The 27,937-nt window shown below is 45.5% G+C and overlaps 1 protein-coding gene across 1 annotated transcript; it reads right to left on the reverse strand.

Moving 5' to 3' along the window:
* LAP3 (leucine aminopeptidase 3) lies at window positions 1-27,243 on the reverse strand. The gene is made up of 13 exons (XM_049887011.1): window positions 26,956-27,243; window positions 24,528-24,643; window positions 22,885-22,939; window positions 21,984-22,089; window positions 20,560-20,719; window positions 18,910-19,074; window positions 15,468-15,626; window positions 12,570-12,694; window positions 10,925-11,013; window positions 9,686-9,788; window positions 3,356-3,435; window positions 1,042-1,151; window positions 1-569 (listed from the first exon to the last, which is right to left on the reverse strand). The coding sequence occupies exons 1-13, from the start codon at window positions 27,055-27,057 to the stop codon at window positions 374-376; spliced, it is 1,566 nt and encodes a 521-aa protein (XP_049742968.1). The 5' UTR covers window positions 27,058-27,243; the 3' UTR covers window positions 1-373.
* Between the last annotated feature and the right edge of the window lie 694 nt (window positions 27,244-27,937).

Raw genomic sequence — 27,937 nt, forward strand, 5'->3', positions numbered from 1 at the left:
GACCACAAAAAGTTGGATTTATTGTTTATGACAACTACATAGTAACTTTTAGTTTGTTCATGTTCCTAACATCACAAATCCGAAAATAAAATTTTGCTTCTCAATTTAACCATACACTCTAAAAAGTGATCAGCTTGTTTTTAAAAAAATTACTCATCATCTATAGAATATCTTTAAAATCCTTGCATGCAAGGCATTAGCTTTATCTTTACAAATCTCTGCAGAAAATGAAAAAAGAATCAGGCATACAAATTTCAATTTGTTCTCCATTTTTAAAACACTACCCTTTGTTTCGTTTCAAAGATTTTCAGCTACTCATTCAAAAATATTCTGAAGCTCGACTGTCCAATTTCAGACGGAGTGAAGGAACGAACTAAGCATTAGCCTCTTCCTGACTGAACCTGAGCAGGAACTCGATTAGAGTCCGCGTGGGCCTCCCAGTCATGCCCTTCCTCAGGTACGGGACCTCATCCTTGTTGGTCATCACACCAGCTATGTCTAAATGAGCCCAGATGGAATGAGTCACAAATTCTTTCAGGAAGGCTGCAGCTGTACAGGCTCCCGCAGACCTAAAATGAAGGGCAAAGATCATGATTTAACCCCATGAAATATGAACTGAAAATTTTGTTAAGATCCTACATTTTTGTGAAGAAAGTTCTATGACTACAACCAAAAAAGTCAAGCTTAGGAGACCTAGTGAAGAAGCTAACCCAGAATCCCTTTCTGAATACATATTTTCAGATACAGCTTTCAACAGTAAAGGGTAAATTCTAGATCCCTTTTTCCCATGGTAATGAATTCACGTATTTTCCATGTCCTTTCCTTACCCTTTGTTTAGGAAGAACTTTAGATTTGTAAAAATGCAAAATGCTGATAGCCAGTTGAGGAAATACCTTAAAAATTAAAGACATTAGAAAGCTTGCAAGCACTACCTGTCATCAAAGCAAAATTAGCCCTTTTATAAGGGGAAATACAGCAGGTAACAGCTACTCTGGCCACCAATGAAAATTTGAATATGTACATTTGGCTTCTTTTCCATACCTGTATTTTCCAATGTTATTAACATCAGCAAGTTGACAATCTACAACTTGTTTTGTATAATGTTCAAAGAGAGGCATCCTCCAGACCCGGTCGCCTGTTTCAACGCTGGCCTAGAGGAGAGAAAGGTATGAGAGTTGGAAGACTGGATGAAGTAGGTTCTGGGTAAATTTGTGGTACAGACATGCTTGATGAACCAAGGAAAGAGCTATTCTAATACGCTACTCTAAAACATGAAACTATAAAACAGGTTCAAAGAATTAATTAGAAAGATTTAAGAATTATAAAGGAAACCAGGGATACTGTGAAGCAGTTCTACAAATCCCTACGGCATGTGCTAAAACCATCCAGCTAATGTTACTTGATACTTTTTCTGAGCCCAACAGAAGCATTTCTGATTTTGATTTCCCATGGAGATCTGCCTACAGGAAACCAAATATAAGTATGTAATCTACTTTGCATGCCTGGGTCTCAGGTGAACTTAATAAATGGGTGTTCTGCCTTACATCAGGCTTTGTGGGTTGGATTAGAGTGAAATGGTCTCTATGAGGCTAGTCACCTGGGTGTGCTGGTGAGACACATGCCCGGAACTGCATCACCAAGGACCAGATCTGGGAACAGGGTGCCCTCCTTCATTCACATCATCACTTACCCATTCATTCATTCATTATTTCCTGAGCTTCTACTAAGTACCCCCCAGGAGTTGGGGATTGCAAAACATTTTAAGATACGAGCCATCAAAGGGCCCCAGGCTAGTTAGAGAAACAAACAGAAACAGACTGTTTTAATACACTGAGGTAAGAAGTCAAAGATAAGGCGTTCACATTTCTCAAATGTGAAAAATCAGGAAGTAGCAACATAAGCAGTTATTCTGAGACACGGAAGTAAATATCAGACGAATCGGCCAAGGGCTGAAAGAGGTCGCCTCCAGGGAAGCAGCTGAGGAGGTGCTTGTGGACTGCTGACTGGGGGTTTTAAACAATGTTTACGCACATGTAACTTTGATTTTTTAAAAAAGCTTAAACTTAGAAAACAAAAGCAACCCCACAAACAACAATGTTGTGGATGCCATGACAGAGCGGGACTGTGGGTGTATAGGGGCCTTGTCCAGCCTGGAAGGGAACTGAGGGAGTGTCACAGAGCCTGGCTGGGGGTGGGGGACCTTCACAAATGACCAGAGGAGGGGGAAGTGGTTATGGGTGAAAAACAAGTTCACTACCTTAGCTCAGCCCAAGAATGTCTGCAAGAATGTAAGTAAACACTATGTTCCCCACTGGCACACAGCAGGCTCCCGGTAATTAGTAGTTGAACGAATGAATGATTTAGAATGAGGCACGACACAGAGCTGTCTAGTAGCCGGGAGGGGAGACACAGCCTGGAGCTCAGGAGAGGGGCAGGGAGTGGTCAGCAGAAAGGTGCTGTCGAAGCCATGGAAACAGAGGAGGTTCCCCTTCTGAGGACCACCATCAACAAAACGGCAGGCCAAGGAAAAAGGTAACAAAGGAGACAGAACCAGAACAGTCAGAGAAGAGGAGGGAACGTGAAGAGACTATTACTGCAGACGCTGAGGGAGGAGCCTCACCACGAGGGCAGAGTTCCATTCTGCTCCGAGCAGGCTAGTACTTCAGGCAAAGAGGTGAGTGAGGGCTCGGGGTGGGAACGGGCCGGCGAGGGACTCTAGAACTAGAGCCCGACGGTGACAGGACATGGAGGGATGGCACAGAGCTGGGCAGTGAGAAGACGTCCTTATGATGCATGCCGCGCACCCAGGGCCAGCTCAACCTACAAGGCTTGTCGCCTTGACTCAATGCACAGAGCTGGCCTCATAACCTTTCCTACCTCAGGGATTCTAAACTACGGCCATGTTAGCTCTGAGTCATTCTACATCCTTCTAAGGCCACTGGAGGAGAGGGGAAGGTGGTATCACACCCACAATTTAGGATCATTTACAGAAAACCCAAAGCAAACGGAAATGAGTTTACTCCGGTGTTTATTTTCAATTCAAAGGTACACTCCCAGCATAAAAATCACTTTAACACAGGGGGTGAAGAAACATATTATTCTAAGGCTGTTGCTGTTGTGTGCCGTCAAGTCAATCCTGACTCACAGTGACGCTACAGGACAGAGCAGAACTGCCCCACAGGGTTTCCTAGGCTGAGATCTACGCGAGCAGACTGCCAGATCTTTTCTCCCGTGGAGCCACTGGTGGGTTTGAACCTCCAACCTTTTGGTTAGGAGTGGAGCGTTTAATCATTGCATTACCAGTACTAGAATAATTATCATCCCTGTAATTTATATATCTTTATATCACTCCTACCTCAAATAGTTTGGTCCACAGCCAGGTTGAATTGGTAAAGACGCCCGTGGCACCAGACCCCAGAGCTATGTCCATGGCACCTGTAAGACACACCGCAGGTTAACACTCAGTCTCTTTAGGCAAAACAGGTTCCTCTGCTGCTCAGCCCAACACCCAACACCTTAGCCTTAACCCTACTTAGAAATGTCACTCTCGTTTTCAAAAATAAATAAGCTTAGAAGTCCTTGTTGTTAGTTAGTTACCGTGGAATCAATTCTGACTCATGGTGACCCCATCATGTGTGGAGAGTACAACTGCTCCACAGGGTTTTCAAGGCTGTGACCTTTTGGAAGCAGATGGCCAGGCCTGTCTTCTGAGGCACCTCTGGGTGGGTTTGGACTGCCAACCTCTTGGCTAGTAGTCAGGTGCTTAACCTTTTGTGTCACTCAGAGGAATCCTCACTATATGCATTTAATATCTCTGTATGTTTCTCAAGCTAAAATTCACCTTCAATTATTAGGAAAAATGCAAAAGAAAATAGTAACAAATATGACCAACAATCTTACCCAGAGGTAACCACTACATATTGTCGTTTTTCCTTCCAGGCTTCTATACTTTTTTTAAAAAATGTAATTAAAACCATCCTGTATGTGTCCAAGCATGTGTCCTTCCTTTTAAGCTTTAGTGAGCATTGATTCCTCTTTTGCAAACAAAAGTTCAAAAATACTTTCAATAATTTTAAATTGGTCCATTGGCTAGGGGTATCAATTTACTACTGGGCATTTAGGAATCTCCAATTTTTCAGTATTTTTAACCACATCTCAGTAAGTATCTGCTACAAGACTTTGACAACTTTTTTCTAAGCCTGTGTCTCCTGTATCTCATCTGTTTTGTTTCACCTTCATTTCTGTCTCCAGCCAAAGGTGGGTCTCACTGCTGACTTTTTCTTTTAAAATTAACATTAACATTTTTAAAAATCCTTTGTTTTCATATAAAAATCTAGATTTGCAGGGTCTCTTGCGTACATTAGCTGCACAGCAGCAATTAGGGACAGCAGCTTAGTGCTGCCTTCTTCAGATTTGGTGTAAGCTCACAGCAGTTTCATCTGTTATTTGCCTGGCTCCATCCGTAAGCTTTGGGGGAGGAAACATAAGTGATTCCTAGCCATATACCTAGGGCCTAGTGCACTGCCTGATACACAGCAGCTCAGTAAGTGTGAAAGAACAAAGCAAAACCCACTATCATCCAGGCATTCACAAGGAACAGCAGAGGAGACAAACCACTGGCCACCAATCAGTATGAAATGAGAGCAGGGACACCACTCTAGTTTGGGGAAATGCTAGTTTCACAAGATGGCAGTTGCTATCTGTAACACAAAGTCTATCCAGGTTGCTCCTTAGTCATGAACTGTGGCTTTGCATGAAACTGCTCGTTAGCGTCTCTCTAAGGGTAATTAAAACTTGAAGATACCACTACATACACTGTTTTGTATACTTCGTAATTTTAACAATACATACAACTTCCCCAGACCCTGACATTTCCCTGCAGTTGGAGTCATTAGAGGGTGTGTGGCCTCTATTTACGAACCCCTGTGGCTGTATGTTTGTGGACAAGCGTGTGGAAACATCTCTAACTTAAGAACTGACACTTGGCTCTGTGTCTTCATTCTGTTCAATCTCCTCCGTCACACAGCACCACCATGATTGCCACCAAGTCCTTCCAGGGAAGGGACCTTTTCAGGATCAGACAGCTTGTGCCACAAGGGTGTCATTGGATGGTATGTTTTTTACAAGAAATTACAGATAATGTACGTTAATTATTAGTTCATAGTGAGAAACTGCAAACATCTGACTGTTTAAGACAAGTCACGATTCTGAAGCATGCCCCACTTGTAAAAACCTGGGCTTCTGAGTGACCTGAGGGCAATCAGGTCTGTTTAGGGCACTGACTCCTCCAAGTCTTGTCCCTCTTTACTTCCCAGTTAGCTCTCCATTACACCCACTTCTCTCCATCATGGTTGCTACCACCATCTCCCAGAGGGACTATGGTCACAGCCCTTTGTAAAAAAAAACTATTGTGGAAGATTTCAAATATACACAGAAGCAAAGAGAATAACATAATAAACCTCCATGAACCGAACACCCAACATCAAACATTATCAACTCATGGCCAAACTGGTTTCACCCACAATCCATGCCCAAATGATTATGTTGAAGCCAATATTACATTATACTGAGAAATAATAATATTCATCTTTAGACACACCCACACCCACAAAGAGTAAACAACCACCGCTGTGTACTAGTTTAACTGACCTGTCCAAACCTAGGGCCTTTTTCCAGCCCATTCTCTACACTGCAGGCCCAGGGGGCCTTTTCAAGGTGCAGTCATGGTCATATCCTCCCATGCTTAACTAACCCTATTCAACAGCTTCCTGCTGCTCTTGGCTCCAGACAAAAGTCCTTAACACAGCTGGCTGCCTGGCGCCAACCTCCAACCTCGCCTGCACCCTGCCCAGCCATGGGGTGCTCCTTTCAGGCCCCCATTCACCCACCATCCGCATGTCCCCCACCAGGAGCCTTGCACAGGTGTGCCCCTGCTGAGACACTCTTCCTTCCCTTCTCCACTTCCTTAATTCCTACTCCTCCTAGTCGCAGCTTCAGCAGTGCTTCTCAGACAAGTATGCCCTGACCACCCCGACTACACAGGCCCACACGAACTCCTCTCAACTCACCTCACTGTACCTGTCAGCTGCAGCTTTAAATCGGCAGGTGTGATTACCTGATTACTGCCACTCTCTCCGCTATGGGGCCTCACCGGGGCAGGCCTACATCTGCGCTGACCCACGTCTGGGTCTCCAGCTGTTAGCACAATCCCTGACGCACAACAGGAGCTAAACACACACTGGTTTTGTCCACGATCACTCACTCGGTGCCTTCTATGTACCAAAACCAAACCCGCTGCCACTGAGTCTATTCCGACTCATAGCAACCCTACAGGGCAGAGTAGAACTGCCCCATAGGGTTTCCAAGGAGCAGCTGGTGGATCTGAACTGCTGACCTTTCATTTGGCAGCCCAGCTCTTAACCACTGTGCTACCAGGGCACCCTACTATATACCAGATACCAAAAACAAAACCTATAACCTATTGCTGTCAAGTCGGATCTAACTCAGCTATCCCATGTGTTACAGAGTAGAACTGCTCCAGAGGGTTTTCTTGGCTATAATCTTTATGGAAGTAGACTTCCAGGCCTTTCTTCCATGGTGCCACTGGGTCAGTTCAAACTACCAACCTTTAGGTTAGTGGTTGAGTGCAAACGGTTTGCACCACCCAGGGACTTTAGATACCATGACAGGTCCGGGTTATTCAATGCCTATATCCCATCCATGTGATTAGGGGCAGGGTGAGGGGTGGGGGGGAATCTGAGTTACACAGATGCACTGATTAATACTTCAGAAAGATATACCCTTTTCAAGTCAGTGGGTTTTCACATACTTACTCGCTTGTCCTCAAACCATTCCTAGGAGGGAAGAGCTATTAACACCCTAGATCTTGCATCAGTTTTTAAATTTTTCACAGAAAAGATGAACACTACCTCAAACAAAATTGTGGCATCTTCTCTTAAAAGAACAGAAACCGACAAACATAAATATTTAATGTGAGCCCACTGGGAGCATAACTGTGAGGTAATTTCACTATTAAAAAAAAAAACCCCCACTGCTATTGAGTCAATTCCAACTCATAGTGACCCTATAACCCACTGTTGTCAAGTCGATTCTGACTCATAGCAACCCTACAGGACAGAGTAGAACTGCCCCATAGGGTTTCCAAGGAGTGCCTGGTGGAGATGAACTGCTGACCTTTTGGGTAGCAGCCATTGCTCTCAACCACTATGCCATCAGGGTTCCCAGCGACCCTATAGACTTTAAAAGATTATTTTCTATATACTTCTAGAACTATTACCAGCACAGGTTTCAGATTTACCACTAGCAGAGGCATGCTTTGCACTTTCACTTACAAGGCACATCTGGAGCCCTAATTAAGGTGGTGATCATTACCAGAACTGGTCATAGTCCCACAGAGGCATCCAAAGCTCCAAGGAAAGTAATGATGTCACCACACTTGACTCATCCTAAATTACAACCACATATTAAGAAAATGAAGAGAGGGGCTGTTACTGAATGGCCATCCCTAGGCGTGCCACTGCCCTTGCAGTCTGGGCATAGCCTGCCTTTAAGGGACAGTGACCTCTGTTCAGTGTCTGCTAGGGCCAGGGGTTCCGCCTGCAACCTCTCCTTTATGTGTACGGCAACCCACCCTGTCAATTAGATGTGGTTACACCCTTTTTACACATGAGACAGCTGAAGCCTTGTCAAAATTACATGCTGTTAGGTGGGCAGAAGTTTTAAATTCAGTCCTCCATCTTTAAAGATGTGTACTGCCTCCTGCCAAGAGCTGTTGAGGCTGGAACGGTTCTTATTCTCCCCTTTGAGTCCCAGCCCCTGGACCTCAGAGGAGCTAGTCAGACCCGGGGGAGCTGAAGTGAGCTGACCAACAGCCTTTGGCCAGGGCACTGGCTGGCCAATCGCAAGGCTCACCCATCATGCTGCCCTTAGTTAAGAAGCCAACTTCCTCCCTATACCTTTGGACTGCAAAAACAGGAACTTTTAACAGAAGGGGCTGGTAAGCCTCTAACAAACAGTATTTCCGAAGTGTTAATTATAAAAACTATTTTTAACTTGTAGAACTTGGACGTTTGTCTCCTGTGGCTCCTCATGTACAGGAAGAGGGCTCCACTACCCACCTCTCAAGGGCTCAGCTTTGCACCCCGACCCCAACCCAGCACTCTCATTCAGCTTCAGGTGTTTGTTGAACTGAACGAGGAGACAGAAAATCACGAAAAAGCTATTGCTGCTGTTGCCAGCTGCCATGGAGTTGGCCCCTGACTCACGGCAACCCCATGCACAACACAACCAAAGGCTGCCCAGTCCTGCACCATCCCCATGATCAGTTGCAGATTACATGGTTGTGATCCATAGGGCTTCCACTGGCTGATTTTTGGAAGTAGCTTGCCAGGCCTTTCTTCCTAGTCTGTTTTAGTCTGTAAGTTCTGCTGGAACCTACCCAGCATCCTAACAACATGCAAGGCTCCACTGAATGACGGGAGGCTGCTCAAGAGGAACACAGGCTGGGAACCAGACTTGGGTAAACTGGCTTAAGGAAAAGGACTCTGGCAACAAAGAAACCTGCAGATTATCGTTAGACCCATATAAAAGGGAAAAGTGAAAAGATCTCTGCTGAAGTAAAAGCTCACATGACCAGGGCAAGAATTAAAAGCAAAGGAGAAAAAAATGATCTGAATTTTAACCTCAAAAGAGGCAGAGACAGAATGAATTCACGGAGATGTGTTGGGAGAAAGATTACGAATGCTGGGTTTTTGGAGTAGGGCCGGTTCTGTCTGTCATGCCTTTAGGAACGTATCCAGGACCCACCGAGCTGGTGTTCATCGAGCACCTGCCATAAACAGGTGCTGCGCTAAAGGCGCTTTCTGAAATGTCCTTCCTGTCTTCAAAACTTTCCAAGTATGATACTTGGAGTCCCTGGGTGGCACAAATGGTTAATGTGCTTGGCTGCTACCCAGAAGTGCCTCGGAAAAAAGGCCTGGTGATTTGCTTCCAAAAAAATCAGCCACTGAAAACCCTATGGAGCACGTTCCTACTCTGACATGCATGGGGTCTCCAGGAGTCGGAGTTGACAGCAACTAATTTATTGATGCTCGTGGGGTTAAGTAAGTTGCCCAAGGATGACCAAGCAGTAAGTGGCACAGCTGGGAGTCCCACCTGGGTCAACCTTAAAGCTATGACTTCCACTCCCCACGACACTGTGCTGCCTCTGCCGAGTGAGAGCTCACATCCCCCAAAACGTTATTTTTCCCTTTATAACATCAAGTATAAAAAGTGCAGAGAAGTCAGTGGGCACCAAAGACGTTATGATCATTACAGAGAAATTACTGAGGTGTAGGACTTATCACTCATCTCTTCAGATCTGAGTCTATGCTAATCAAAACAGAAAATATCTCTTCATGCCATTTTTAGAAGCCTCCCTGGATAAACTGATCTGACTCCCTTGTTATTTCTTTTTTAAAAGTGCAGTTTCAGGAATGTTTTAAAACAGCAAACCTAATGTTCAAAACATCCGACAAGTGCAAAACAATCCCTTTGGTAAAATACCTTTCAGTGCAAATACAAAGAGCCAAGTTTTAGCAAAATAATGCCCTGGGTACGATCTGTGCACTCAAAGTAATAAATAAAACTTTCTTCAAACAAAAGCAGGAAAAGCGTGCTGTGTGACCTGTTAAGGTGGCGGCATTGATGATGAGCTTTGGATTAAAGGTGTGGGCGTAGCAGAGTGCGTCGGCCAGTATGAGCCTCCCCTCGGCATCAGTGTTATCGACCTGCCAAGAAGAGGATCAAAAAGGGGACGGTAACACAAGTGATTGGTATCAAAAGCAGTACCTAGAGCACTACATACCCATACCCGAGAAAGAAACCCGTTGCTCTCGAGTTGACTCCACCTCACACGACTCCATGCGACAGAGCAGAACTGCCCCACAGCATCTTCTAGGCTGTGACCTTTCCAAGAGCAGATCGCCAGGTCTTTCTTCTGCAGAGCCGCTGAGCGGGTTTGAAGGGCCAACTTTCTGGTCAGCAGCTGAGTGCTTAACCATTTGTACCACTAGGGCTCCCCATAACAATGTTCAACTTAAAAGTGCATAAAAAAAAAAAGCCAGCATGGTATTTGTCATTAAGTATTAAAAACGTACTTGTATTCAGTTCAGATTAATAGGAAAATACCTAATCTGAAAAGTGATTATAATTTAATAATCCCTGTAACCAGAGCTAATACCTGCAAAAGTCACCTTAACGCCGGTGACTTTGGAAGCTGGAATAAATAGAAAATGTCTATTTTACCAACAAGTTTGTAACAAGAAAGGGAAACATTTAAAGCTTTCTGAAAACAAACAGACTAGAGAGTTTAAGTTATAGCCAAAAGGCAGCCAGGAGTCTCCCTACGGGGGGACTCCTGCAAGTACAGGGACCCTTTCTAATTCCATCCCCTTCTTTTTCAGAGGTCAAATCACTATGGGTGGCCTATGCACGCAGGCATGTATATGCCACAAGGGAAGAACCACTGCCATACCCCCGAGAGTCCTGAGTCCGTGATGTAAGGCAGGGTTTTCCATAGGACAACAAAGATGGGAACAGTTAATATGGCACACGTATACGCAGAAAACAGCCCACACTTTTACTGCTTTGCCATGCTCTGCAGGGCTGGCTGAAAAGTCACAATAACGTGTAAGAAGAGACACACGCAGTAAGTGGGAGGAAGAAGGCGGCAGGAAGAACGTTAACATTCCCATAAGGAAATACATTTGACTTTGCATGAAAAACCACTAAACAAAAAAGACACCACCTCCCCTAACACGCAGCCCAGCTGGTGCTCTGCACCCATTCAAGGTGTGTTCATGTGGTGACCATAGGATTCTAGGAACGCTAAACGGGAAGCGCTCTATGTCTTCCACTTACAAACCTGTATGGTCTTTCCATTCTTGGCTCGAACAACATCTCCTGGCTTGTTGGCCTTACCACTGGGCATATTTTCACAAAGAGGGGCCAAACCTATTGGGAAAGAATATATGAAGGAAAATAAAACGTGTTGGGTCTAAATATGCCCCCCCGGGACAGAAGGACTCCATGAACCATCAGAAGTATGCCGGACACAGATGCCACCTAACCAAGTGATCAGATTTACTACCACCAATGACAGCCAGCATGAGGTGCAGCGGCACCTGGAGTACACACCACCTTGCAGCACTCTCACCAAAGTCTAACCTGATTTTAATCCTGAGGAGACAATCAAATCCAAATGCTGAAACATCACAAGACAAACCTGGACCCTTCAAAAACTGGCAATGTCATAGGGGAAAAAAGGAAGGCAGGAATACGGCTCTAGATGAGAGAAAACTAACGAGACCTGAAAACAAGATGCAACGTGTGTTCCTGACTGGCTCCTAGATTTAAAACAAATAAATATGTGTGTGTGTTTGTGTGTATAAAATGGGTATTCCGTAGACACTGGGAAAATGTGAACTGAATTATTCCATCCATCCTTGGAGTGATACTGGTATTGTCATTACACAGACTCTCCTTGTCCTTATGGGCTGAAGGTATTTAGTGGGTGACATGTCTGCAACTTAATTTCAAAGAGCTTAGGGAAAAGAAAAAAAAAAAAAGACTGATGTTAAAAAAGGAAGGGGGAGTGTGACAGTTAATTTTACATGTCAACTTAGCTAGGCTATGGCTCCCCATGGTTTGGCCACTCGCTGGTCTAGCTTTTGTTCTGTAGGGCAATGCAATGACCTTCCATAGCGCAATCGAATGTAATGCAATTAATCCGTCAGTTGAAAAGGGAGTTTCCTTAGGGTGTGTTCTGCCTCCTGAATATGAACAGGTAGTTTCCTTAGGGTGTGTTCTGCCTCCTGACTATGAACAGGTATTTTAGCAGAACTCTTTCTCTTTACTCTGCACTGTTACCATCACCTGACCTGTGGATCTTGGGACACAAGCCTGCAAAGACTCCCGCCTGCCCCCGACCTATGGATTTGGGGCTTGCAGCCCCCACAATCGCATAAGCCAAGTCCTTGAAGTAAACCTCTCTATGCACATATAGAGCTCACTGGTTCTGTTTCTCTAGAGAAGCCTAAGGGGGCATGTGAGACAGACCTGGAGGCCAATCTACCTTCCTTATGTGGTGGATGTGACACTGGGCACGTGGTTTAACCTGAGCACCCCACCTCCTCCAAAACACGGGGATCAGCGATGCTGTAGCCTCCCAGCCCCGTCTGGCATCCCATGTTACAAAAAGCGCTGTGCGCTGGGTGTGTGTTCCATCCCAGGCACTTTCTGTGCCTCATGCCAGTTAATCAGCCACAACCTGAAGAGGCAACCACTAACGGAGCCAGCAACGCCCCTCCACCCCGACTACCGAGCATCTTCCACTGCAGTAAAGCACACACCTGACATTAAGTACCCTGGCTGCTAACCACTTTTCCTAGAAGTAAAACAAGGTCAGCTCTAGTTACGGCCCACTGGATTAAAACAACTCACATTTGTTTCAGTTCTACCATTTCACTACTCCAGAAGCTCTCCAGCACACACTCCCTGGCCCTACTTACCTATGATATTAATGGGCAAGTTCAGCTTTGCAGCAGACACGATGGCTGAGCATATAGTCGCAGCTCCTCCCATGTCAGCCCTCATGAGATCCATGTTTGCAGAAGCCTTGATGGAGATACCACCACTATGGGGGGGGGGGGGGACATGCATAATTAATAGCCAAGATGGCCAAAATCACTTCCTAAAAAGAATATATAAATTGAGATTACCACACAAAAGCACCACCTACCTGGCAAAGAAAATGTAAAATTCTAAAGTTAGAATCTGAATTATTTCAACATTTCAAAAAATGATGTAGTCTCATAAAAGACACAAAATCATTCCAGAAATATAGACTCGTTCCTTGGCTCTTTTTATTTCTACCTAAATAAAATGTAAACAGTGCTACTGGTAACGCTACTAACCATGCGTTTTTACGCAAATAACGTGCGCATTCTGTGTTTTTTTGCCAACTGCACCTAACCGGCCCCTCAGGTATTTTTGTATGTGTGCTATGCTCACATGTAAAAAAATCAGCATAGTGCACTACAAAAATACCTTGCAGGAGGAGGGCACAGTTGGCAAAAAGACATAGAACACATGCATTATTTGCACTGTACGGTACATCCATCACAAAATCAATGCTGCTCCAATTCCTTCTCTGTCATTAACTCCTGACGTCCCGTATAAACTGCCTTTCCAGCAAACTGTGATTCGATCATATTATTAGCACACCTGAAGGTCATGAACTGTTAAGAAAGCCAACAAGCTCATAAAAGACTGGGTGCATTCTCTCAAACTCACAGAATAATGGAGGCAGAATATTTCCCTCCAACACCTGGGCAAAGTATCACATAACCTGACGATGCCAAAATGCAACTTGAATCAGAGACAAGGAATCAGGCACAAGGAATATACTGACCCAAAGTCTCACAGATAGTACGGAAACATTAGCGCTGAATAGATTTTAATTAGCAAGAAACACACAACTACTTCCTCCAAATGGGCTTCTATAACTAGTGGCTTTTCTGCTTCCAGCTTGTAAGGGTCCAGAAGAGCTTGCTTTACAGGCCAGGCATGAGCCAGGAGCTTTGACTTTTGAGTTCAAGTTGATATCTGCTGCTAACTTGCCCTGCTGATTCTTCAGAGAGATTTCTATCCCCTACTCTGAAGTTGGATTTCCTTAGAAACCAGGTCCTATTTCTCACTTACCTCAGGAGCATCTGAGAATTAGATGGTAGTCATTTACAGCTAGAATTAAAGATTATTCACTGGCTCGAAATAAGAAAAGGAACACACTCGTGATCCAAGAAGCCCATGGACAACCCCTGGGGGTAAAGGGAGCATGCTTGTGCATATCAAGTTTCCTGGATCCACTGGCCACATCTACCTCAAGGCTTTTTCTGGGAGTTCTGCTCTGTCTGCAGGACTCCAGGTCTGAAGTAACCACCAGCCAAAGATCAGCAGTTCTCTTTGCTCTCCTTTTAAATGTCTCTCAAATCCATTCATTTCTTTTCTACTGCATCCAACCTATTTGAAATTACCAGCAACTTTCACTTGGATGTTTGCCACCATGACCTTATAGGTCTCCTTACCACTCCATTTCATTATCCCCAAAGCTACCAGTTTTCCAAAAAAAATAGAAAAAAGAGATCTCAATTAAAATCCCAGCAAGCTTTTTTTTTTTTTTTTGTAGAAAATGACCAGCAATTTCCAAAATTTATGTGAAAACGCAAAACACCTAGCCAAAAATTTTTTTAAAAAAGTAATGTTGGAGGACGCCTACTTCTTGATTTCCAGACTTACAGTAATCAAGGTACTTGGTTACAAGATACTTGTGAAAGGTTGTGAGTCCAGACACAGACCCACAGTTCTTTGGTAAAGTGATCTTCAACAAAGGTGCCAAGGTGGTTCAACAGGGAAAGGGTAGTCTTTTTAATAAATAGTGCTGAAACAAATCAATAGCCACATTGGGGAAAAAAAAGTAACCTCAATCCTCTTCTCACACCATACACAAAAATTCGAAATGAATCACAGCCTTAAAAGGTAGAACTATAAGACTTCTGGAAGAAAGCACAGACCGTGCCACAGGCAACACTTTCCAAGAACAAGAAAAGCATGAACTATAAAGTCAAAAATTGATAAATTATACTTTATCAGAATTAGTAACTTCTGGTCTTAAAAAGACACCACTAAAAAAATTAAAAGACAAGCCACAGACTGGGAAAAAATATTTGCAACATATGCATCTGACAAGAACTTGTATCTAGAAGATAAAAAAGCAACTCAGTAAGGCAAATACATCAATAAAGAGGAACAAAAGATAAACAGACACTTAACTGAAGAAATTATATCAACGACTAATAATCACATTAAAATAACACTCAACACCACTGATTATTAGGGAACGCAAATTAAAACCTCAAAGAGATACCACTACACACACAGGAATGGTTAGAAAGACTGACAGTATCAAATACTGAACAACTAGAACCCTTAGACGTTGATGATGGGAATGCAAAATGGGATAAACAATTCCAAAAACTTGGACAAATCTCAACGACGTTATACTGAGAGAAGTGTACGATGGAAAGATAACATGATTTTAAAGACAGTCCTGAATCTGACTTCCAACTCTATTAACTATGGGACCTTAACAAAGTTATTTAACCTCTTTGAGTCATGGTTCCTCTACCTGTAGAATGTCCATAAAACCTACCTACCTACCTTACTAGAGTAGTAGGCGCACTAATATACATAAAATGCCTAGTGTCTCTGACACACAGAAAGAATTTTAAGTGGGAGCTTAATACATGGAAGTAGAAGATATGACCGAACGACCATGCTTCTGAAGCACCCATTAAGACAAATGCAAAGTACTCACCAAAAGACAAAGCGCAAACACTATAAAGAAGTACCTGTCAAAGGTAATACCCTTCCCGACGAACACCAGTGGGGGTTCACACGCATCAGGGCTGCCCTTGTAGTGGATTTCCAAGAAGACTGGAGGCTCGTCAGATCCTTTGGCCACACTTAGGAATGATCCCATTGCCTGTTCCTCAATCCAAGACTTGGGTCTGTGAGGTGGGAATGAGGAAAAAAAGGTCAATGTATTCTGTCATCTTTATTTCAAAATAACAGAGAAAGCCCATCCATGCGTAAAACAGCGTAATAACATACAGCCTTTTAAAATATAAACACGCGCTAAGGCTTTCTGTATATTCCTGGGCAAGTCACTCAATTCTGAGCCTGGTTCCTCAACTATCAAATGAGGTCAATAACAACCCCCATTAAAAGATTATCTACAGAATTACTAAGAGAATTCATGAATGGTACACCTAATTCATTGGCAGGCAAGAGTACATAAAAATAAGAGAATATAGGCGATCAATAATTATTACTTAGTTTTTTCAAACCTACTCATCTATTTCCAAAGTTTTAACTTACAGCTGAGGTTCGCAAGGTTCTAAGACTGTGAAGGGTATTTAAAGATAATTAAGGGATCCATTGCTTTATTTTTGGTATTTCTAAAAACAAAAACAAAAATAAACAAAGCTACAGTCCACTGTCTCTGCCAAGATACCCTATTTCTTTGCTTTTAGCTAGAATTCGCTCTTCAGTGTGGTCACGTTTCTCCTGGTTTCCAGAGCAGTGAGAGATGTTTTTGACAGAAGCAGGGAGACTGCTTTGCTATTACTTAATAACCATAGGATCAGTAAGGTAACCCAAGGACAGTCCTTAGTGCTAACCAGAAAGCTGATACCCTGTTGCCATTCCTTCTAGGCTAGGGATACAAAAGGGCTTTGTATTGATTTCTGGCCACAGTAACTAGGCCAAGGGGACAGCCTACACTCCCACAGACAGACCAACCAGTGACACCCAGATCCAAGGAGCACCCCTGCGCTTGCCCATCCATTTGTTCTAACTATTAAACGGGGGACCGCATCATGGCAAGGTGGCCACCAAACTTCAAGAGAGAACAGAATATAAAAATGGGAGGCATAACTATAAAAACTCACTTCAAACAAAGCCAGCCTGTATAACACGAGTGCTTCTTAATCACAAACTCGGTACCTCGATGTTTTATTACAGTCCTGTCCTTCTGGAACGACCATCTACCTATACTTTGATTTTTAGCCACCTACGCTGGAGGGGTTTGGGAGGCGATGTCTCGGTTTAAAGATTTATACCCTGCCTGCCAGGCCTGCCTCGTCTCTGGCAGAACCTTTCTTCCTGCTCCTGCTCGGCCACAGGCCTTGCAGTTTTCAAAGGGACCACTGCACACGTACTTCTTCACCTGCAACACCGAGCTCCTCACTCTCCGTCAGCTAAACTTCTAAGCAGCCTTGGAGACTCTGCTGAGGCCCATCTTCTCTGCAGGCCTTTTTGCCTCCTCCCTGACCCTCGCTGCCTCTGCTCCAGGAGCACCTTGGTGTGCCCCGCTCACTGCCCAGTCCTTCCTATGGGATCCTGAGTTCTTTGAGGACAAGGACCACCGTCCTTCATCTTTGTCCACTGCCAGATTCCCAGGCAGTCAGTGCCCTCACCGATGCAGGAGAGCACAGCCACTGTCTGCTGCTACAAAGCCGCTGCAGCTTCTCCTCCAGTACAACAAGGAAACTTCTCTGCCAAGATGCCCTGGTGGAGGCTGAACACTGCTACAGATTAAAAACGTATGAACCATTCTAGAAATTTGATCAAGCTCCTAATACTGTGTTTCCTGTAGATTACAAATCTTCTTTGCCCTAGATGATAGCGGTTTTCCTAAAAGGTGTGAACTCCAACCACAATGAGGTACAGAAGAATTCTTTCAAACAGAAGTTCCCTTGAGAAATGACCTTGATAGTGGAGAATTCTTTGGGTAAAGCAAATAAACTGTCAATTTATTTTAATCATAAATCCCCAAATGCTCAGACTTGGCTTGTTAAAGGGTTGTGGGGAGATTCCAAGAGGGTAATGGAACTTGGAGAGACAGGCTTTTTTGGTTCAACAGCCTAGGCACCCTCGACATCACCTCAGGAGTGCCTGGGACACCAATTCTGGTATCTAGCAAAGGTAGTCTACAAGACGAAATTTCCATTCCATTTCCATACAAGGCGTGCTATGATTTTCACTTACGTCAAAAAAAAAAGGTAGTAAGAATTCGCCAAATTAAAACACAATATGCAAGTTCCTCAAAAACCTAAACATAGTTATAATTTGACCCAGCAATTCTACTCCCAGGTATGTACCCAAGAGAAATGAAAACATATGTCCACATAAAAACTTGTACACGAAATGTTCATTACAGCATTATTCATACACCCAAAAGGTAAAAACAACACAAGCGTCCATCAATTGATAAGTAGATAAATGAAAGGTGGTCTATCTGTACAATATTACTCCACCATAAAAAATGAAGGACTGATAGATGCTACGTGGATGAACCTTGAAAACATGAGGCAGAATGAAAGAAGCCGGGCACAAAAGACCACACATTGTATGATTCCATTCGTATGAAAGGTGCAGAACTGGCAACTCTTGTAGAGACAGAAATGAGCCCAAGTGGCACAATGGTCAACTGCTGAGCTGCTAACCGAAAGGCTGGCAGTTCAAATCCACCCAGCAGTTCTGCAGGAGAAAGACCAGGCAATCTGCTCCCATAAAAATTACAGCCAAGAAAATCCTATAGGACAGCTCTCCTCTGTCGCATGGGGTCACTGTGAGTTGAAATCAACTTCATGGCACCCAACAGCAAAGAGAGAGAGAGAAAGCAGGTAAGTGGAGCTTAGGGCTGGGAAGTGATATGTAAAGGGCATGGAGTTTTTTTCTGGGGTGATGAGTATGTTCTAAAATTGGTTGTGATGATGGCTGCACAGCTCTGTGAACATACTAAAAACTACCGAAGTGTACACTTTACATGGGTGAATTGTATGGTATTGGCTCATATCCTAATAAGGCAGTTTACACACACACACACACACACATAGTGTGACGTCATGGTACTCTCTCAAAGACGAGGAAAGATACGATGGAAAAGATCTCAACGAAGCCCTGATCCCAGTTTGTGTGTGGTCCCTGGCAAGTCATCTCACCATTCTGGTCTCAAATTATACCTCTGAAGAAGGTGCAAGCTGGATTTCAGGATCTCTAAGAGTTCTTTGGAGCCCTGGTGACACAGTGGTTAAGAGCTCAGCTGCCAAACAAAATGTAGGTAGTTGGAATCTACTAGCTGCTCCTTGGAAACTTTATGGGGCAGTTCTAATCTGTCCTTAGGGACACTATGGATTTGAACTGACTTGACGGCAACGGGTTTGGTTTTATGGTTTAAGGCTCCTTCTGGCTGTAACATTGTGAGCCTGCAACCCAACTCTCACTTACCTGACGTAGACCTCTGTTTTACTATTAGCATCTTTGAGATTCTTCTCAATAATTTCGGCAAATCTGGTAGGCGTCATCTCATTGGCTGGAGTCTCCATCAAGTGGCGTGCCAAGTTCTGCCCGGAAGCAAACTGGACTCCTTTCTGCCAGGCCTCCTGGTCCCCACTGACAAGAGAAAGCACAGAGCCACTGTCAAATAATCTCTCAAGAGAACTGACCCCTCCACAGCAATGAGCACCTCTTGCTTTATAAAAACAAGAGGAACATCACAATGAGAAAAGATTAATGCGCTGGAACTGGGCCCGTTCTTTATGATCTGACCAGGGCAGGAGACAGTGTGGTGCAAAGAACTGGAAAACCTGACTCCCAACAAGCCACGCTGGAGGGGAGCCGGTCAAGCATTTCACTTTCGAACACTCACCTGTTTAAAAAAGGGGTTGGACTGAGGGTTCCCTGGAAGCTCTAAAGCCTACCCCATATACTGATGGAAGCGGCTTCCCCAGAAAGGCCCCTTCTCCTTCATTGCACCTGGAAGGGGCTGACTGTAGACGAGCTACTGCAACAGTTCTTTTGTAGAGCTGAAAGCCCTTCTGCTCTCTTTTTGCCCGAGGCAGGGCTCTGAACGCCAGCCCACCAGAGAGCAAGGATCGGCCTTATCAGAGCAACGATGCGGGCAGGTGTTTCACTGTGCTGGCCCCTCCGGGACCCAACAGGAATTAACATGGGCAGCACAGAAAAGGGTAAAATCACAGCTAGTACTTCACAGGGTTTTTCACATGCCTCACACGGGACATGCTTTAGCTCTCAAAAATCATAAAAACCCTACTCAATAGATAAAAAAAAAGTTGCACAAAGAGATTTCGGTCACTTAACCAACGTTCCTTGGGGGGTAAGTAGTGGAGCCAAGATTCAAACCAGGGCTAGCTGGCGGCGAAGTTCTCATTCATAACCACTGGCTCTGCCAAGAGCCCCCTCTGCGCTGCCACTGCACCACCTACTGTAGGTCACACACTGCCTACTCCTGAGACGAGGGACCCTGTCTTCCAGAACACAGAGCAGGGTACTCAATAAATCTGCTAAAAGACAAGTCTCCCCAGGTCAACCACGAGGGCAAGGACCACTGTCTTCATCCATCTCTAGCATTCAGCAAAGCGCCAGTAAATGCTGATCACATGGCAACTGTCTGGGCTGCAACCTGCTGGGACCTGTCATCTCGTTCTCGCCACCTTAGGTAAGAGCCAACTTGTTTACGGTTTTCTAGTAATGAGAAATCATGGAGGAATCTAAGGAGTCACAGGGAAACATGCGCATGACGAAAGCCAGGAGCAGAACTTGGGGACAGCCAACATACTCTCACGTGGCTAAGACGGAATCGGAGGCCAGAGACAAGCTGTGCAGCGATGGCCAACAGTGAAGAGCAGGTACCATGCTTTTCACAAATAATACGCCCACGTAAAGAGCGCATGCGCACACACGCACACAACACCTGTAACGTGCCTAGGAAAACAACGGGCGAGGGGGTTGCACAATTGGCCCCCAAAAAGTATAACACGCATGGTATTTGTGTACAAATACAGTAGTTCATATCCAAAAAGCTACATTATCAGAATGTCAGGGAAGACAACCCTGATCTTGGTTTCTTCCCGTCACCTTCCATGGAGCTGTGCTGACACCATCATCTTCTTTTTCTGCTTCAGCTCATCATATTCGTAGAGACCAAGAACAGCTCCTTCAGCAGCAGCCTGGGCATCTCCACAGGGGTCCACCTCCACAAAAGGAATCTCCAGGTCTTGAACCTGTCTGCAGCCCGCTTCAAGAGGACAGAGGAACGACAGAACTGAAGTCAGTCAGATGACTAGAGCAGCAGCACACAGAGGCGGGAGTGGTGCTCGGAGAAAACCACAGGTCTCAGGTTCAAACCCCAGCTCCGACCCTTGACCACTCTGAGCATCTATTTCCTTGCCTATAAAATGAGGAAGTTGACTACACCCCACAAGTTGTGGTGAGGATGGACTGACAGATAAAATGACTAGTACAGCTTTGTCGTCAGAGTAAGCCCTCAGTAAGTGGCCACTATTATTAGCTACTTCTGAAACGCTATGATTTCTTGATGAAGCTTCCCACTCACTAAGACCTTGCTAGATTTAAAATGACAGAGAAATGACGACACTGAAGTTTTATCTAAGGAACTGAGCAAGGTCATTATTAACACAGCATTTCATTAAAATCAGGTCAGCAAAACTTCTCAAATAAAAACTACAGTATGATCACTTGAACTTTGGAAGTAAATTAATAAGCATTTGTGACATACACTGGGCCAAAGATCAACCAAGCTAATTATCACTGCTTCAGCAATGCTTTTCAAAGCTTCTTTTAAACAGAGCCACCACATCAAAGGCCTCTTCCTGCTGCTCGATTCTGCCCTCACTCAACTGCATCTTTCACACGTAACCCACCCACGTGGCAAAATGGATGGGCCTTTTGTAATGAGCTATAAACAGGCACCCTACACTTTGCTTCCATTGTCCCTGATATGTAAAATATGATGACTCCATGGAATTTAGAAGTTGGGCAACACCAGGGTTGTGGTTGTTGTTAGGTGCTGTTGAATTGGTTCTGACTCACAGCAACCCTACGTACAACAGAACAAAATACTGCCCCATCCTGCGCCAGCCTCACAATCGTTGCTATGCTTGAGCCCACTGTTGCAGCCACTGTGTCAATCTATCTCATTGAAGGCCTTCCTCTTTTTTACTGACCCTCTACAAAAAGGAAAAACTTCACATACCGTAACTTTCTAGTAACATACAGTTCTAAGGCCAGTATTGCAAGAATGAATGCTAGTGAAACCTTCAAATACGAGCTGTAGAAACATTAAATATGACAATCCTGTAAGCTAACCTTCTGTATCTCTTGAAAGGCCAAGTATACTCAAGAAGGGAATTCAGCATCTGTTGAGTTATTTCTGTGTGCATGTGACAGGGAGGATGATGGTAAGAGGACAGTGAGAGGGAAGAGATCAAGTGTGGATCCTTAAGAACCTGTATCAATATTAAAGTAAAAAACAAACTCACCTGCAACAGCAGCTCTGATGTTTTCTTTGCCTTCGTGCCAGTTTTCCTGGTCATTGACTCCAGCTGCCTTTTTGCCGAGGCCGACAATCACCACGCTGGGGTAGTCCTGTTCCACAAACACACAAAACCAACCACTTTATTTCTTCTAAGCCTTCATTTCCAGAAAGTACCCCAAAGGGGATGCTACTTGTGGAGAGACTTACTGAGTTCCCACACGAATACTTTAGCCTCAGCTAAACTTCTGATGAAATCTGTTTCTTTTCAGCCCTTGTGTCTTGGTAAAATTCTATACCCTGTGTGCCTGAAAGGTAGAATGAGAACAATCCTACAAACAACTGTACTAAGTAAGATGCAAACTGAGCAAAGAAGGCCTTCAGACTGAGGAATACCTGCAATGCAGTACTTTTGGACAGCACAGAAAACTCTATGGGGCAGTTCTACTCTGTCACGAGGTCACTATGAGTAGAATCAACTTCACGGCACCCAACAGCAACAACAGAGAAACAGAAAGCAGGAAAGTGGTGCCCATGGCTGGGAAGTGATATGTAAAGGGCATGGAGTTTCTTTCTGCGGTGAGAAGCATGTTCTAAAATTCTGGTGATGGCTGCACAACTCTGTGAACATACTAAAATCCACTGAAGTGTACACTTTACATGGGTGAATTGTATGGTATTGAATCATATCTCAATAAGGCTGTTTATAAACACACACACACACCCAGAAAACCCAGTATACACACACACCCACACACACAATATATTGCGTGACATAATGGCACTCGATGCTTAACACCAGGATGAAGCTATACAATTCAATAGAGAATGTTCAGCATGACCACGAGGCCACAGCACTTGGCATATCGTAGGCGCCCAGTGAGGGTGTCAGATGAACGTCGTCATACCTGATGCAGACCGTGAAAAGTTCGTGTTTTGCCTGCCTTCAGAGGGGGTCCAGATCTAAAACAAGAGAGAAGAGTTGTTTTAAAAATTAGTTTGCTCTGCTCACTGGGGAAATAACACATTCATGCCTCTGACGTTATCACAATAGGGTGCTAACTGCTTTCTGTGGATTTTCTTTATTTACATTTTTATCAAATGTTCTCAGGCCAGATTTCTCAGATGCAGCCCTCATAATCTAGCTTAAAAACTGTTTAGCAAACTTCCAGATTAGATTTCATACAAACTTATATCAAAACAGCAATGCAAGAAAGTGCCACAGATGGGTAATGTGTTGCCCATCACAACTGACTGCAAAGGCATCCGAGCACCAGATGACTGGCCAGACTAAACGAATCTTTAAACCTTCCTAATAAAGGACAAGCCAGTTGAAAAAAAGATAAACAAGTTGCCGTCAACTTGAAATTTAGCATTTGTTGAGATCAATTAGGAGCCCTGGCAGCACAGTGGTTAAGAGTTCAGCTGCTAACTGAAAGGTCTGCGGTTCGAACCCACTAGCCACTGCACAGGAAGAAAGACGTGGCAGTCTGTTTCCGTAAAGGTAACAGCCTTGGAAACCCTAGGGGGCAGTTCTACTCTGTCCTATAGGGTCACTATGAGTTAGAACTGACTCAACAGCAGTGGGTTTGGTTTTGGTTTTTTAGCTTCTCCTCCCTGTATCCTTGATAGTCTAGGTGTATTTCACATTAGTCAGCGGCCTTTGTGAACTCCCTAGGTACGCAAAGGAATCCATCAATTTATTAAAAGTGTCAATTTAATGTCATGTGAGACTGTCACTACGTCAATTGCTTTGAGAAGCAAAACTGAGCAGCAGTGGCACCATGAAATGTCTTTTTCGGGGGGCACAGAGCTCTCATTTCCTGCTCTCACCCGATGTGTGTGTACATAGCTGGGCCAGACTTCAGTGTCCAAATTGCATGTAGTCACAACTGCTCATGCTGACACTTCCAGTTCTGCCAAATGTGGCCTGCAGTTCAGAAGGGCTTGGAAACGCAAACGTTTCAGTACGTTTTCTAAACCTGACTAATCTCAGAGTGGCCAGAATCTCAAGACCCACTCAGGATTGCTGAATTAAATTCTATATCCTAACCACATACCCGGGTGATTCGCTTGCACATCAGAATTTGAGAAGCCCCTGAAATTCAAGACATGCAATGAAAGGATCCCGTAGGCTGCTATCAGCTATTCTAGGGACACTGCTGTCTCCCACAATGAAGGGAAATTAGAGGTAGGAAGGTTGGTAGGAGGTAGCCAGAAAGGGTCAGAGTGGGGAGAAATGAACTTGAGCCAGGAGAGTGGGCTGAGGAAATCTGGTGCTTTCCACATCTTTCAGTCAGTCCTTCACAATAGGTTTGTGATTTTTTGTTGGAAGAGGTCTGACTTCCCAGAATTGTAGACCCGATCATACTGAAACACAAAGAGCCAAAACTCATTCCAGTGGCAAAGACTTTCACTTTCACCGAGAAGTTACTGGCAGGGTATTGACTTGCATTTTATCTACTCACAATAAAGCAGAGAAAAACACTTCTTTCTGACTCTGGGGTGGGGACACATTTTAAGAACTGGCATCCACTGTTTAAACACTTACATGGTCAAAAGTTCTCTCAGCTTTCCAGACACTGATTTATCAAAATTCTCTCCCGCACTTGTAAACTGTGGCACATCTTCTTCTTTTCCTTTGGAATAGATTCCTAAAACAAGGCCCTGAAAACAGCCGGAAAGGATGAACAGAATTAGAGTAGATCCCTTAGAGGGACTCGGCAGTCCCCACACTGCCGGAGAGCACGTAATTCCACCAAAACAGTGTTACCCGTCAAGGACAGAAGAACAAAACTCAAAAGAAGCAGGTGCTGGGCAGTCAGCTACTCAAGCGTTTCAAATTCCTGTCAAAGTAAGACTGTGATTACTACCTATCCAGGTCTTGTTCTGGGTCTTTGTGGTCACTCCCAGGAAACCAAAGGATTTCACAACAAAAGGGCTTTACTTTCAAATTAAGAAGAGCAAAATATGTTTTAAGAAAATAAATCGATTTGTAACCAAGTTAATCTGTTGCTGTCGAGTCAATTCTGACTCATAGCGATCCCACAAGACAGAGTAGAACTGCCCTGTAGAGTTTCTAAGGAGCATCTGGTGGATTCCCACTGTCAACCTTGTGGTCAGCAGATGTAGCTCTTAACTACTGCGCCACCAGTGTTTCCATAACCAAGTTAACCAAAAAAAAAAAAACCACCACCATCAAGCCAATTCCTTCTCATAGCGACCCTATCGGACAGAACAGAACTGCCCCATAGAGTTTCCAAGGAGTACCTGGTGGATCCGAACTGCTGACCTTTTGGTTAGCAGCCGTAGCACTTAACCACTATGCACCCGGGTTTCCAAAGTTAGAGCCTTCAAAGCCAAATCTCAGATATTCTCAGATTGGATCCCAGGGAAGCCAATGGTAGCACCTGCCATTTCTAGTGTGTATTCTGGCCAACTCACAGGCTGTGTGTGTGCAAGAGAGAGAGAAGAAAGAACAACTTCACAGAGAGGGGCAGAAGTTGAGCATTCAGCCAAGACTCAGTGGCTGACCCCTAACTTCTCCTTCACAAGCCCCAGGCCCCAAACATCTGAAATATAAGGAAGTGAACCTAGTACTCACTATTTGCCTTTTGGAAATCAATGACTTCAAAAATGTTTTATTTTGCCTTATGGCAACTCTGTAAGGCAGAAAGAAACCGCAGTTATAGTCCCAACTGACAGATAACGAAACTGAAACCTAACCTGACATATTAGCCTCCTTGGGGTAGGACAGAGTAAGATTTTACCCAGATGTCTCCCCTCACAGAACTTTGTCTTTCCACGAAATCACACTGGTACTTAGATCAACCAGGGTTCTTTCTGTCTTCTCTACAAAAAAATAGTCTTCCATTGCACTGGCAACTTTTCCAGGTTCGAACTCCCCTAAAACTGCTCATTCCTCAGGATTCCAAAGAACCAACTGGAGAACAGAACATGACTGTTACCTGGGTGAGTCGTTGCACAGTTTTGTAAACAGCACTGAACAGGTGTCTGGTCACCTGTGATAGCCTAAGCTCAAGCCCTATCTAGAACATTCCTCACCAGTCATTTCTTTCGGGTCCTGAAGCCTGACTCCCAACCCTGTGCTCTGTCCCACTGAAGCAATTTGCCATTCCCTAATTAGTGACTCTGTTCATAACCTGGAAACCCTGGTGGCATAGGAGTTAATAGCTTGTCTGTTAACCAAAAGGTCAGCAGTTCAAATCCACCAGACGCTCCTTGAAAACTCTGTGAAGACAGTTCTACTGTCCTACAGGGTCGCTATGACCCGGAATCGACTCGACGGCAACGGGTTCATAATTTCTTGGGCATCAATTAGGTGAGGGATGCTATTCTTCCGGAAGACACTCCCCTTTTCATTTCACATAGTGGTGGGTCTCTTTGTAAAAGCCCTTTTCCCCACAAAGGCATGATTTTTCTCTAGAAACCCTTCCAGGCTCTTTGCTCCCCTGAGGACTCGTTTTCCCGGCCTTCTCCCCTTCAGCGAGGGCATGGGGCTGTGTCGAGCCCACCGTGCTCCAGGCGAACTTGCTACCTTAGAAAAAACCTCACCTTGCCAAACTGGGGGTTCCTCCCAGCTGAGGGGGGTACAAGATGGCTCCGGCCTTTCTTGGGTAACTGCGAGGACTAAACGACAGAATGAAACGAGCACAGACCAGAGGGAGAGGTCGGTGACTGGGGGCTGTAGTGATCCTTCTCTCCTACCCAGCGAGTTCGAATCCTGGCGCCCTTCGAAGCACGAGAAGGAGGGAGCGCACCCTCGGAGAAGAGCCAGCTGGGAATCCCCGGGGAGATCCCCGCCACAGCCGCGCCCGGCCGGGGAGGCAACTTTCCCTTTTAACCGATTTTGCACCTTGGTGCAGAAGCCCGGGCCCCGCGCCCTCGACCCGCCCCGAGTCCCGGCGCCGGCGGGCAGGGCTCCCCGCGCGGTACCGGAGCGAGCCGCCGCCTCTCACCTTCGTCATCTCTGCGGCGGAGAAGCTCCGGTTCCAGAAACGCTGCACGCTCAGACGCCGAGCAGCAACTCGCCCGACAGCCGGAAGAGGCAGCAAGAACATCTTCGCTCGGCCCCTCGCACCGCCCTCCAGCGAGCACGTGGCGCTGGCCGGACGGGAGCGCGCCTGGCGGCGGGGCGGGGGGCGGACGCGCGCACAGGGAGGGGCCTTTGAGGTGCGGGCGCGCGTGTGAAGGAGCCAGAGCGTGGGGCCGAATCCCACGGGGCAGAGCGGGCAAGCGCCAAAGGCGTGTTGAGCAGGCCCTTGTGGGCGGGACGCGGGCTCGCTCTTGGGGGCGGAGGTTTCGCGGACCGGCTCAGGAGTGGAGCGGTAAGCACGCCCCTCGGGGGCGGGGCGGGCACCTGGGGGCGGAGCTTTTGCGGAGGAACACAGGCGTGAAGTCGCCGGGCATGCGCCTGGTGGACCCGGCGACTATCAGGGGGCGTGGCCACGCGGGAGGGCGGGGCTCCCGGAGAAGGAGACCGATGCCTGTGGACTGGGCAGTTTTGAGTTAAACGCGCGGCTGTGGTGAGAGCTTAGAGGCGTGCGGCGTCCGCGTATGCGTGCGCGCCCAGGTTAAGACGAAGAGGCCGTCAGCGGCGGTGAGGGAAAGGTGGTGACTGGATAATCGCGATGGGGGCGGGGGCTAAATTAGGACGTCCCACGAGTGGGAGGGGAAGGAGGTGGAGCTAACTCTACGAAGGGGGCGTGGGCGGGGCGCTGTGACCTTCAGCGCCGGGCGTGGTTCTTGAACCAGCAACTGGGTCACGGTGGCCGAATTGGACGTGGTTTTGCTACGGAGGGAAACCCTGGTGGTATAGTGGTTAAGAGCTACCGCGGGGAACGAAAAGGTCGGCAGTTCAATTCCACCAGGCGCTCCTTGGAAACTCTATGGGGCAGTTCTACTCTGTCCTGTAGGGTCGTTACAGGTCGCAGTAGACTA

Source organism: Elephas maximus, chromosome 5 (genome assembly GCF_024166365.1).
Source record: "Elephas maximus indicus isolate mEleMax1 chromosome 5, mEleMax1 primary haplotype, whole genome shotgun sequence".
NCBI classification, from domain to species: domain Eukaryota; kingdom Metazoa; phylum Chordata; class Mammalia; order Proboscidea; family Elephantidae; genus Elephas; species Elephas maximus.